General features: G+C 52.6%; 1 protein-coding gene across 9 annotated transcripts in view; it reads left to right on the forward strand.

Moving 5' to 3' along the window:
• RGS3 (regulator of G protein signaling 3) overlaps nt 1-12,550 on the forward strand; it is a 137,864-nt gene that overhangs the window by 40,636 nt on the left and 84,678 nt on the right. For 6 of the 9 annotated variants that reach the window (XR_012038498.1, XM_072842446.1, XM_072842444.1 and 3 more), the window contains 3 exons: nt 5,023-5,083; nt 5,995-6,085; nt 6,720-6,775. Coding sequence is in view for 8 of the 9 variants with exons in the window: in XM_072842446.1 (XP_072698547.1) it covers nt 5,023-5,083; nt 5,995-6,085; nt 6,720-6,775 (208 nt within the window). In the remaining variant the exon portion in view is untranslated. Of the gene's footprint in view, nt 1-5,022; nt 5,084-5,994; nt 6,086-6,719; nt 6,776-9,354; nt 9,738-12,550 lie in introns of those variants that run through there. The other 3 variants (XM_072842455.1, XM_072842449.1, XM_072842450.1) reach the window with 3 other exon arrangements.

The following is a 12,550-nucleotide window of genomic DNA, read 5'->3' on the forward strand; positions in this document are numbered from 1 at the left end:
GAGATCCCCTTTTTTCTTTTTCTAAAGATTTTGTTTATTTATTCATGAGAAACACACACACACACACAGAGGCAGAGACACAGGCAGAGGGAGAAGCAGGGTTCCCCTGCAGGGAGCTGATGTGGGACTCGATCCCAGGACTCCAGGATCATGCTGTGGGCTGAAGGCAGGCGCTAAACCTCTGAGCCACCCAGGGATCCCCGGTTGTGTGAATTTTCAAGAAATTATAGACATTTTCAAAGTTATGCAAAAGTAGAAAATATCATCTAATTAGCCCTCATATACTCATAGTCCAGCCTCATCAGTTATCAATATATGGCCAATCTTATTCCCTCCACGCTCCCATGCATTCTCCCTTCCACCAGTGAATTCTTTTATTTTTTTATTTTTATTTTTTAAAAAAGATTTTTATTCATGAGAGACACAGAAAGGGGCAGAGACACAGGCAAAAGGAGCAGCAGGCTCCCTGTGGGGAGCCTAATGCAGGACTCGATCCCAGGACCCCAGGATCACGACCTGAGCCGAAGGCAGACACTCCACCACTGAGCCACCCAGGTGTCCCATCTAGTGAATTCTTTTGAAGCAAATCCCAGATATCATCTCCTCTCACCTCTCTCTCTCTCTCTCTCTCTTTCTCTAAAAGATGTCTTAAAAAGACAACCACAATGCCATCATCATGCTTGACAATTAATAGTAACTTCTCAATATCGTTGACTATGCAACTCAGCTATTTAAAAGTTTTGTTTGATGAGATGGTGAAGGCCAAACTGAAGCTTCCTATATCAGTCGTAGCACTTTTCAGAACCTGTGGCCAGAGAACAGTCTTAGGATTGTAATGTCACACACCACATTAAAAAAAAAAAGAACAAAACACACATACATTTAAAACACAGTCTCTTACACAAAGAGTATGTTCATTTATGGAGAGTCGGCTTGCTGTGTGTCATACCCTGTCCTGGGCATTCTAAGTCTTTTCTCTCTTTTAATCTACTTTCCAAGTGGGACCTCAGTGCCAAGCACAGTGCCATAACGTTAGGTTGTGACCTGACATAGGGAAAGAAAAGGAAAGAAGAGAAATGAATGGAAAAATATGTGTTCAATTTAAGCCATCAAATTAAAAATAAATTGAGATTAAATGCGGTACTCCTGCAACAGAAAGTTTAAGGCCCCTGCGAGAGAGAGAGAGAGAGAATTAAAATTCATTCCTTGAAAATAATGCATTTTCATTGTGTGTGTGTGTTTCTTTTTTAAAGATTTATCTATGCATGAGAGACACAGAGAGAGAGGCAGAGGCATAGGCAGAGGGAGAAGCAGACTCCCTGTGGAGAGCCCCATGCAGGACTTGATCCCAGGACCCCGGGATCATGACCTGAGACAAAGGCAGATGCTCAACCACTGAGCCCCCCAGGTGCCCCTGCATTTTCGTTTTGTAGTTGGTCTCTTACCCTTTACTCAAAAGGTAACTGAGCCAAGTACTATTCGTCATGAGTGTTCCATGAAGCCTTCCCTCTGAGCCTTTGTACTGGCTGTTCCCTCTGCCTGACATGCCCTTCCTCTTCCTGTCCCTGACTTAGCTCTTCAGGCCTCCTCCAGCATCTCCACTCTCCCAGAGCTTTCAGCGTTTGTTGCCCACACTGTCCATCTGTCAATCTCACCCTGTTGAGTGATATTCCTTGTATTGCTGCCTTGAATTGCTATTTAAATTCCTGCATGTTTGTCTTCTTTCCTTAATGCCGCGGCTCTTTGCCCAGTGCCTGCCAACCAACCACAGGCATGATGGATTTGTCCATTTGTCAAGACTTCACTGAGTGCACCGAGCCCTGAGCTCAGGGCTTAGCATTCAGAAGTAACCAAGGCTCAGCCCCTGTACTGTATGCCCATACACTTTTCAGGCAGTCTCCAGGGTAAGCACTAGTTCCCAAGATTATAAACTGACCAGTACAAAGCCGTGTACTCAGATTACACGTAAAAGAAGTCTTTCTTCCTCCCAAGATTTTTCAAAAGCAGGCTTCAGGAGTAGCTAATTGAAGAACACTTAGAGTTTCCTGCTTATGGACATTAATTGTGACAATTTACTTGGCCTGAATTAGCATGAAATCATTGGAGGCCCCTTAGCAGGGAAGCAAAGCTCATGGGAGGCTATTAACCATTTAGCATTCTCTAAGCACCAGGGAATGAAAATTCCACTTATTGAAGAGCAACAGGCAGAGGAAGCCTTTATTACAGCTAAAGCGTCATGCTTGAAGATTTAGAAAGTTACAGCCATAGCCGGTGTGAAAGGGAAGTGTGCAACAAGGAAGTGTGAGCACCTAGATACCTGCTCCTGACCGTGTTGACAAAATTAAATCAGTGGTGAGGACTTTGGCAAGGTCTTGACAAGGCTTTTCTGGAATGGCAACTCCGATGAGCGTCTGTCGCTCGCCCATGATGGCCACTGTGGCTGTTGTTGCTGACTTGGCCTCTTCCCAGGAGGGAGGAGTTCTTGTTTCTGGTACTGGGCTGGGAAGATGGATGTGGGAAGGGTTGCTTTCCTGGGGTGAGCACACTGTCCTCCTTGGGTAGATTATTAGCATGGCCTTGAATGAGGGAGGGGGCAAGGAAGGGGGGGCAGTGGCGCCCAGGCTGCAGGAAGTGAGGGCGGGGAGGGGGATCCGGGGAAGTAGCCCAGTGACAGGAGCTGGGGAGGCACAGCCAGGTGCAGAGTGTGCAACTGTGGGGCAGGTGACCAGTTCTGAGGATCAGTCCCTAGTGTTCTGCAGCCCTACCTCTCCCTTGACTTGGCTGCCTGTGAGAAGCTGTTTTGTTTTGCTTGGGACTGTCAGGTGGTAAGCTGCCACCCTTTCCGGAGAATGCAAACAGTATGTATTTATAGAGACCTGGTCCACTGGTCCTTGACTGGGGCAGGCTCAGGCGGCGCCCTGCAGTATTCTCAGGGCAGCTTTCTCTAGACTTGCAGTCTGGATCCCACCTTGGACTCATGGTGTCTGGTCCCCGGAGGCTGGCTCTGGGGTGCAGACCTTGGACGGGCTCTTCAGAGGGTTCTGTGGTCCACGCCTAGTTACAGCCACTGGCCTCACTCGGGCTGCTGTAGGCCAGGTTCTGGGGAGGCACATCTCTAGGGAGTTCACTGCCCATCTGGGAGGCTCAGTCCATCTTTGGCTTTTCGCTTGTGTCTTCCACAGTGTTTGCTCAATCCCTTCTGTGTGTGGGTCCCTCAGATATTGAAGGATTAATGCTTCCATCTAAATACTCACATTGTTTCTCAATCAATAGCTATTAAACCAGTCTCTGGAGCAGTCTGAGTTGGGGATGCTCTAAGAAAGGGGAACAGAAAAATGAAAAAGCAGCTCTATTGTTAGGATAGAGAAAGATATGTTAGAATGGAAGTATTTTCAAATACTTATATACTGTTTTTCTTTTCTGATTACAAAAGTAACACTTTTTTTCCCTGTGAAAATTTGAAAACACTGAAAACCCAAAGAAGAAAATCAAAACCCCTCTAATCCCATTTACCGGGTACAACCATTTTTAATATTTTTGTGAGCATCTTTCTCATTAAATTACTGATTTGTAAACTTCCTTTTCTCTCCCAGTGACAAGATAATTTTTTGAATTTCATTAATATTAACCTTTGCCATCATTACTGAAAGCTGCCAGGTATCATTCGGTCTCAATGGTGATTAGTCTTCCGGAACTTTTTTTTTTAAGATTTTATTTATTTATTCATGAGAGACACACACAGAGAGAGAGGCAGAGACACAGGCAGAGGGAGAAGCAGGCTCCATGCAGGAAGCCCGATATGGGACTTGATCCCAGGACCCCAGGATCCCAGCCTGAGCCGAAGGCAGATGGTCAACCACTGAGCCACCCAGGGGTCCCAGACTTTGAATTACTCTTAACCAAGGAGGACGTGACTGAACTCAGCCCCTTGCCACAGTGTGACACTCCCACAAGGCCTGACTCTGGCTCATGCCTATTTGTCCAGCTGGAAGCGGGTCAGGTCCGTCTCAACAATTTTTGTGTTGATTTGGACCTTGATCTGAAACTGTCCAGGAACTGCTAAGGTCCTACCTGTACCTGAGAAACGCTTCTTGAAGTTGAGGTCCCATAACTTTTCAGTTGAGCATCAACCCACTGACATGGTTGCTGAAATTCCTGGTGGGGACTGACTTCTGATCCTTCCAGTACCAGAACAGTTAATGCTAAGTGAAGTAAGTCAGGCAGAGAAAGACAAATACCATATGATTTCACTCCTATGTAGAATTAAGAGACAATACAAATGAGCAAATAAAGAAAAAAGACAAACAGAAAAACCGGACTCTTTTTTTTTTTTAATTTTTATTTATTTATGATAGTCACAGAGAGAGAGAGAGAGAGAGAGAGAGAGAAGCAGAGACATAGGCAGAGGGAGAAGCAGGCTCCATGCACCAGGAGCCCAACGTGGGATTCGATCCCGGGTCTCCAGGATCGCGCCCTGAGCCAAAGGCAGGCGCTAAAACGCTGCGCCACCCAGGGATCCCAAAACCGGACTCTTAAATAGAACAAACTGGTTGCCAGAAGAGAGGTGGGCCGGGGGAGCGGGGGGAGGGGAGGTGGTGCCCTATCTGGATGAGCACTGAGAAATATAGAATTGTTGCATCATTATACTGTACACCTGAAACTAATATAACTGTATGTTAGTTATACTAAAATAAGAAAAGAAAAAAAATCCCCAAAGCCTATGGTTGGCTCTGAGCTTCTATGGTTGGTGGAGGGAGTACTGCTTTCTGATGTAGGGGGCACAGCTTTCCCATGGGACTAGTTTTGGGACCTTGGGAAGGGGACCAGCTCTGAGCCTTGGCCTTTTCCTCTGTGAAATGGAGAAAATAAGCCCTTTCCACCCTAATTCACAAAGTTGGAAAGATCAAATGAGATGACGCGGGTACCAGTGCTTTGTAAACCACAGCGTATCGGGCAGACCTGGGGTGCACCCCGTAGAGCCCGGCGAGAGGGTGCTGACTCAAGCCTCTGTTGTTCCCCCAGGCAGAGTGGACTCATTGGCTGCATGAGCTTTGGGGTGAAGTCCCTCCTGACTCCGGACAAGGTGGGTCCCAGGGGAGTGTCCAGCAGGGTCATCCCACCAAGGCCAGGGTTAGCGCAGGCAGAGAGGCCTTTGTCTGGAAGCCCTTGGGTGGGGCTTCTGTCTTGAGTGCTTTGTGGCCTGAATCACACCACGGTTTATCATCTGAGTGGCCAGGGCTTTGGGTCGTCTCCTTGGTTGGTTCTTGTCACAGATCGGTTGTCAGGCAGCCCCAAGGCCTGGCTCTGGGGGGGCTCTGGGTCTGCCGTCTGCCACATCAGGACCCTGGCAGGTCCCTCGGAGTTCCCAGCACTCCTAGACTTGCCCCGGAGGAGGACGGCTAGGTGGTTCTCATCCTCCTGACATTATCTATTAGGTGTCGTGTTGTTGGTCTAGCAAGTGCTTGTGGGGTGGAGTGAGCAACACTAGCCTCTGTGGAGCTTTCCTTTAGGGTCTTCTGACCACAGCACTGGCTTTATTCCCTCTGGGGAGATGCTCCATGGGGACTGCTCAGGAGCCTCAGGTGCCTACTTTCTGGCCTCTCCATCCCTCTCTCATTCCCTCCCTTCTGTTCTGTCAGCATTCATTGGGCTCCTACTGTATACCAGGCACAGTGCTAGGCACATCAAAGAGCCTAGGCACCACCTGGTGGGGAGGCAGGCGTGCGAGTAGACCGCTGTTCTCCAGGGACAACAGGCTGTGGGAATTCAGCAGAGAGGAAGACCAGCTCTGCCCGGAGCATCAGGGAAAGCTTCCTGGAGGCGTAGGCGTCACAGCTCCCTCCGGGGCAGGACGGCTGGAGTGTCTGTCTCTGCAGCGATGATGCTCCTGAGGGAGACTCTCTAGCTGCTGCTGTTTGAGGGGGAATTGGTGGCTGCCCGACCTGTGTCCCCTGCCTCCTCTGCCTGAGCGTGTCATGCCTTCTCTCGTGACAGGAAATCAGTGGCTGGTACTACCTTCTGGGGGAAGACCTGGGCCGGACTAAACACCTGAAGGTGGCCAGGCGGCGGCTGCGGCCCCTGAGAGGTACGTGCACACCACCTTCAGCTTCCCCCCAGACACGCTGCTCCACCCGCCCCTGGGGCTTCTCCCTTCCCTCCCTGCCCCTGTGTTTTGTGGCATCTGTCACCCCTGGCTGCGATCAAGTCAGGGGTCCAGGGGCTTCTCACGAGCACCTGCTGGAATGCAGGCTGCAGGTAGCACTTGCCCACAACACCTTATTTTTGGGGCTGGACATCCCCGGGAGAGGATTATATGCCTGACCCTCTGTGGTTCAGCTCCCTCCATTCTGCCTTATAGAGAGCTGGGTTTCGGGAGCTTCCTGCTACGCTCCTTCCCAGGCTTTGGTGCAAGGATCCTTCCCAGGTTGCCTTACTGGCCTTAGGGCTGTCCACCTCGATAGGCAGGGCAAGTGGGCCCTGCCGTGAGTCCTGAGGCTCAGGATCCAGCTTTTGTGTTCCTTCTGTTCTGTTCTTCTTACATGCAGGCCTGGCTCTGATTCTCTGCTTAGCCTGAGCCCAGGTACCCCCATGTCCTGGAGGCTGGCAGTGATCTGGACAGCCACCTGGGCCTGGCACCCTGGCCTCGCCCTCTGGGTGGTCTCTGGAATGGACTCTCTGTGCCAATAGAAGCGTTCTGACTCTGCTCTGTCATCTTCCAGACCCGCTGCTGAGAACACCAGGATGTGGGGATGCTGAGAACGGGGAGAAACTCAAGGTAGGTGGGGACGGGCCTGGGCAGGACTGGCAGGGCCTGGGCCCCTCCCTGGGCTCTTACGTGGTCCTGGTCTGTCCCTTGGCCCAGGAGACCCCTAAGCAGGACTGCATTTGGTGCCCGAGACTCAGGTTCACTTCAAGCTTGGAAACTCAGCAAGTCATGCACTTTTTTCTAAGGATTTTATTTATTTATTCATGAGAGACACACAGAGAGAGGCAGAGACGCAGGCAGAGGGAGAAGCAGGCTCCCTGCAGGGAAGCCAATGCGGGACTCGATCCCAGGACCTGGGGATCACTCCCTGAACTAAAGGCAGACGCTCAACCACTGAACCACTCAGGCATCCCAAGTTATGCATTTTTAAGGGATTATTTCTTGTGCTTTTCTCCAGTTGCTCATGGTTAGGGCAGCAGTGGGGAGAGAGCCAGGCCCAGGCTCTGGAGATGGAGGCATCTGGAGATGGAGATGGCTCTGGATCTTCCTGACTTTCGAGCTGTTGAATCCGAGTCTCCCCTATCCCCCAGGTCCCCTCGGATGGCTGGTTTTCCCCAGCACTGTGGCTGAATCACCCTCAGCCTGTTGTCAGGGAGCAGCTGTGAGTCTAAACCTGAGACCAAAGACTTCTTATTCCACTAGGGCTTTGAATGGAGAGAGAGGAACCTTCACATCAGGATTTTAGGGCCTTCCCCCAAGTTCATTCCATCTCTCCGCGGGACATGGTCTTCTCTAACAACTGGGAGAGGGAGAACAAACTCCCTGTGACTGAGAAGCCCCTCTGTGCCAGATGTTGTTGTTCCCTGCTTCAACCCTCACTGCCACCTCTGTGGCGGGCGTGACTTCCCCATCTCACAGATACCCAGGTTCAGAGATGTTCGGTCACTCTCTGCGATCACGCAGCCAGCAAGTGATGGAGGCAGGACCCCAAGCAAGGTCTGGCCACCTGAGTACACTGTGCCACACTGCCTCCTGTGCGTGGCCTACTTGGGAAGATACGATGGCGTGGTTTCCCTTGATCACAGCTTACACTGAGGTGTATTATATTCTACAAAACGTTTTTCCTTTCATTTACTCGGTTCATCCATTCACTCACTCATTCACTCATTGTTTAAGCATTCTCACGGGCCAGACCCTGTGCTGGGTGCTGGGTGCTGGGGCAGAGCTGTGAGCAAGTCAAAGCTGCCTGCCCTCATGCAGCGTATAGTTTAGAGCTGCCCTGTGCAATAATATGGTAGCCACTAGCCCCTGAGGCTGAAACACGAGTGGTTGAAACACGGTTAGTATGACTGGGGACTGGAGTTTTTCATTTTATTTAACTTTAATTAAGTCAGATTTACCTTGCACATGTGTCTTGTCACTACCATATTGGACAGCACAGTTATTAAGTTATTCAAATAACTTCCTGGCTACTGTATTCTGTGGCTTCATTAAGAATTTAAAACCTTCCAGCTTCAGGGGCACCTGGGTGGCCCGATCGGTTAGGTGTGGAACTCTTGATTTCGGCTCAGGTCATGATCTCAGGATCATAGGATCAAGCCCTGCATCAGGCTCCACCCTCAGCATGGAGCCTGGTTGAGATTCTCTCTTTCTCTTTCTCTCTCTCTTTTAAATAAATACATAAATCTTAAAAAAAAAACAAAAAACAAAAAACCCTAGCTTCACTGGCGGAGCTGCAAATACCTTTCTTCCTCTCTCTGTACTTGCCAAGCACAGAGAGATTAGTGACCAGGGAGCCCTACTGGTGGTTTGTGGGAATGATGCGACATGGACGGCAGTGCTGCACGTTTCCAGGTGGCTTCATTCTGGATCTGCACACAGGCCCTGACCCAGGGGGACATTGTTCTGAAGCCCGCTTGATTTTCCTGGGCTTGCACACCCAGAGGGGCCCATGGGACCCAGCACCGAGGGGGTGGTTGTTAGAGGCCTGGTTGGGCTGGGGGAGGGCTCCCAGAGGTCACCCGCTCTAGTCTCCCATTGTGCACATGGGGAGATGGAGACCCAGAAACCTGCGTGATCTACCCACTGTCATGGCCACCAGAGCTGGGCTGTACCAAGGGACACTCCCTGGCCTTAAGGACATGAGTGGCCGGGTGGGTTTCCTTAGGGACGGTGAGGAGGGTGTAAGGGGCGCTGGGCTCACCAGGTACTGCTCTACGAGGTGGAGAACAAGACTGGGGTTCTGTGACCTTGACCACTGTCATCCCCAGCTTCTTGGTGGGTAAAGGAGGAGGCCGGATCATTTGGTGATTGGAACTCCCTTCCTGATTTGCCTTCATGGGCCCGGGGTGTCATCAGATGCTTAGAGCCGCCCTCTTGGTTGGCCAAGGAAACGGACTTTTAAGTAGCTGGTGAACGGCAGCCTGTTCCTGGGACTCCCGTCGTTTCAGGTTCTGGGTCTTGCCTGGGATGTCTGTGAGTGCAACCCCCTCAGGCGTCCTTGGATTCTTTCGATTGTGTTAGTCCCCTGGACTTGCTCCCGGGGACAGCTGGGGCTTGCAGGGGGAGGTGGCCTTGTTACAGAGGGGCCGTGTTTTCTGCCTGGGTTCTCCTCCAGCCAGGGGTGTTTGTGAGAACATTGGAATCACAAAGTGGCCCACGGCGGAGAATGCAGCCAGAACAAAGGCGCCCTCTCCCCGCCCGGGCCCGGGGAATACTAACTAGTTGACAGGAATTTTAATATAAAACTCTCCCTCTTCCTTGTCACTCGGAGGTTTCAGGAAGCCTTCGGGCTTATCGTGCCGAGGCACACAGCACAGACAGGGCTTGGGGAGGTGAGAGGTGATTTCCTGCCATTCTTCTGCGGGGCGGGCTTCCCAGGGCGGTCATGCCAGGCTGACGGGGCGCAGTGCGGGCTCCCACTGCTGGGGGGAGAGCTGGGATTTCATGGGGCGGCAGCCGAGACGGGACCGCAGCCATGAACCGCTTCAATGGGCTCTGCAAGGTGTGCTCGGAGCGCCGCTACCGCCAGGTGGGTGCTCGGCCCTCGGGGGTGCCGGGCTGTGGCCGGGGGCCGGGGCGGGGGCCCACCTGAGCGGGACTTCTCCTCCCCCGGGGCCTTCCTGGCTTCTTCCTGCCCCTTGTAGGTTGGCTTCAATCCGGGGCAGGCCGGAGGCCGGAGCGGGCCCCGACGTCCCCCCTTTACCCGCGGCCCCTCTCTGGGGGCAGACCGGGCCCAGCTCTGCATCATCCTAACCCGGACACGGTGGTGTCCTCGGCGAGATTATCTGGTTGATTTGCTGCGGTTTTTACCTGGGGGCAGTGTGGGTTTAAAAAAGGGACCCCAAGCCTGAGATGGGAAATGGCCGAGCAGCTGGGTTTTGTGCTTTTCCTAACTTCATACTTCCTCGAACTTGCCCTACGTCTCTGATGGGACAGGATCCCCCACTGTATGTGTGTGATCATGTGTTTTCACGTGTGTTGGTGTGCGCTTACACGTGAGCTGGGATGTTGCGTGCGTATGTGTGTGCACACGATGTGCCCCCTGGTCGCTGTGATGCCTTGAGGTGGCTCTGGAGTCCTCAGGCTCCAGAGCCCATCCTCACAGACGGGCTTGGCCTCTCAGCTGCCGCTTCTGGGATGTGGGGCAGAGTGGGGGGTCATGATCTCTTGGCCTCAGGGCTTTTCTGGGACCATGTTGGACATGTTTTCTTTTCTTTTCTTTTTTTTTTTTTCTTTTTTTCACGTTTTCTTTTAACAGCCAGGACTGGGGTCAGGGCAGGTGAAGGAAGGGACGTCCAGATTTTGGGAATGGCCAAGCTGATGGAAGCTCAGGAGTGGTTCTGATTTTTTTTTTTTAAGTTTTATTTATTCATGAGAGACACAGAGAGAAGGGGAGAGACACAGGCAGAGGGAGAAGAAGGCTCCACGCAGGGAGCCCGATGTGGGACTTGATTCTAGGACCCCAGGATCACACCCTGAGCCAAAGGCAAAAGCTCAACCGCTGAGCCACTCAGGCGTCCCAGGAATGGGTCTGATTTTAGAAGTATAGAAAAGCTCCTCTGGGGCAGCCCCGGTGGCCCAGCGGTTTAGCGCCGCCTTCAGCCCGGGGTGTGATCCTAGAGACCTGGGATCGAGTCCCGTCAGACTCCCTACATGGAGCCTGCTTCTCCCTCTGCCTGTGTCTCTGCCTCTCTGTCTCTCTGTGTGTATCTATCATGAATAAATAAATAAAATCTTAAAAAAAAAAAAAGCTCCTCTGTGTATTGTAATGACCAGAGTGGAGTGTGGGTCCCGACTGCTGCAGACAGACAGCCTTCGGTCCTCGGAGGGGCCTCCTGTGCGCGGCTTGCTGCCACCCACCCGTTCTCCCTAGCATCCTGCCCAGCTCTCAGGGCCCTGCCTATACCCCCGGTCCTGCTGGAGCCCCGCAGAACAGCCCCAGCGACCCCAGTAGCTGGGTGCAGGGTGGCGGGGTGGAGGACGCTGTTTGGGAAGTGGAGGTTTGTGGCCACCTGGGCCGGTGGGCCAGAAGACAGGCACGCCGGCTGTCATAGCGGAGCGAGGCACGAGTACGGACAGGGCCTGGCGCTGACATCCAAGATGGATCCTATGTTAGGAACCAGCACCAGCTCTTACCCTCTTTTTTTTTTTTTTTTAAAGATTTTATTTATTTATTCATGAGAGAGACAGAGAGAGAGAAACAGACACACAGGCAGAGGGAGAAGCAGGCTCCATGCAGGGAGCCCGATGTAGGACTTGATCCTGGGACTCCAGGATCATGCCCTGGGCCAAAGGCAGGCGCTAAACCGCTGAGCCACCCAGGGATCCCCAGCTCTTACCCTCTTTACCCGAGGCTCAAGTGCATGTCTCTAGACCTCTCTGAGCCTCAGTATCCTCGCCAGTGGAGGAGGGTTGGTAATATCCAGTGATGGTGCCATGGGGTAGATGGAATGTCGTGTGCAAAGTGCCTGGGGCAGGGCCTGGGAAGTACATATAGGAAATAAACAGTGGCAGTTAGGGATTGGGATGGAAGCCCAGGTGGGGCAGAGGATCAGAAAGCAGGCAGGAGGGCCGAGGTGAGGTGCCGGCCTGGGTGAGATCTGGGAGCAGTGACCGGAAGGCGCAGGAAACTCCCAGCTGCCAACGTCCCCGAGCCTGGGCAGGCCTGCTCCCCACATCTTCTGACCCTGCAACCCCAGGTCCCAGAGGAGGGCTGAGCGCTGGGGGCTGCCACTTGCTGTCTTCAGGCCTCAGCTTCCTCTTCTGTGAAGTGGGGATAGGAAAACCAGTCCTGCATTCCCCCTGGGGCTGCAGCGACGATCCAGTTCTTTGGGGACTGTCCTCTCACCGTAGTGAGTGCTCATCATGGACAGAGTGTAATTCTGCTTCCTTTACGCAGTCCCACCCCTCACTCGGGGCCAGGAGGGGAGCTTGCTTCCTGGCACCCCTTCCTCTTCCCTTCCTTCCCAGCCCCCAGCTGACTTGGATGGTTGTCTGGGCTGGTTCTTCTTAGGCTGATGCCTTGAGAGGCAGAGGGGACTAGGTCTACAGTCCCTCCTGGACGAGGGGACCGGGATGTGGAAGGGGGAGGCTCTTTTGCAGGAGTATACTTCTCTCCAGATTCAACCCTGGGGCCAGTCCCCAAACTACTAGCACTGAGCCCATGGGTGCCAGGGCCTGTTTACCTGTTTGTAGAGCCAGGACCCCAGGCAGGAGGGGTTGTGGCCCTTACTGGGGTCAGAAGGGGAAAGGTCTAGAAAGACTGGAATGCCAGCTCCTGCCTGGGCTGAAGGTAGGATGAGAGGCCCCGTGAAGTCCTTGCTGCTCGCAGGGAGTGGACCA

This window comes from Canis lupus, chromosome 10, assembly GCF_048164855.1.
Source record: "Canis lupus baileyi chromosome 10, mCanLup2.hap1, whole genome shotgun sequence".
Taxonomy (NCBI): domain Eukaryota; kingdom Metazoa; phylum Chordata; class Mammalia; order Carnivora; family Canidae; genus Canis; species Canis lupus.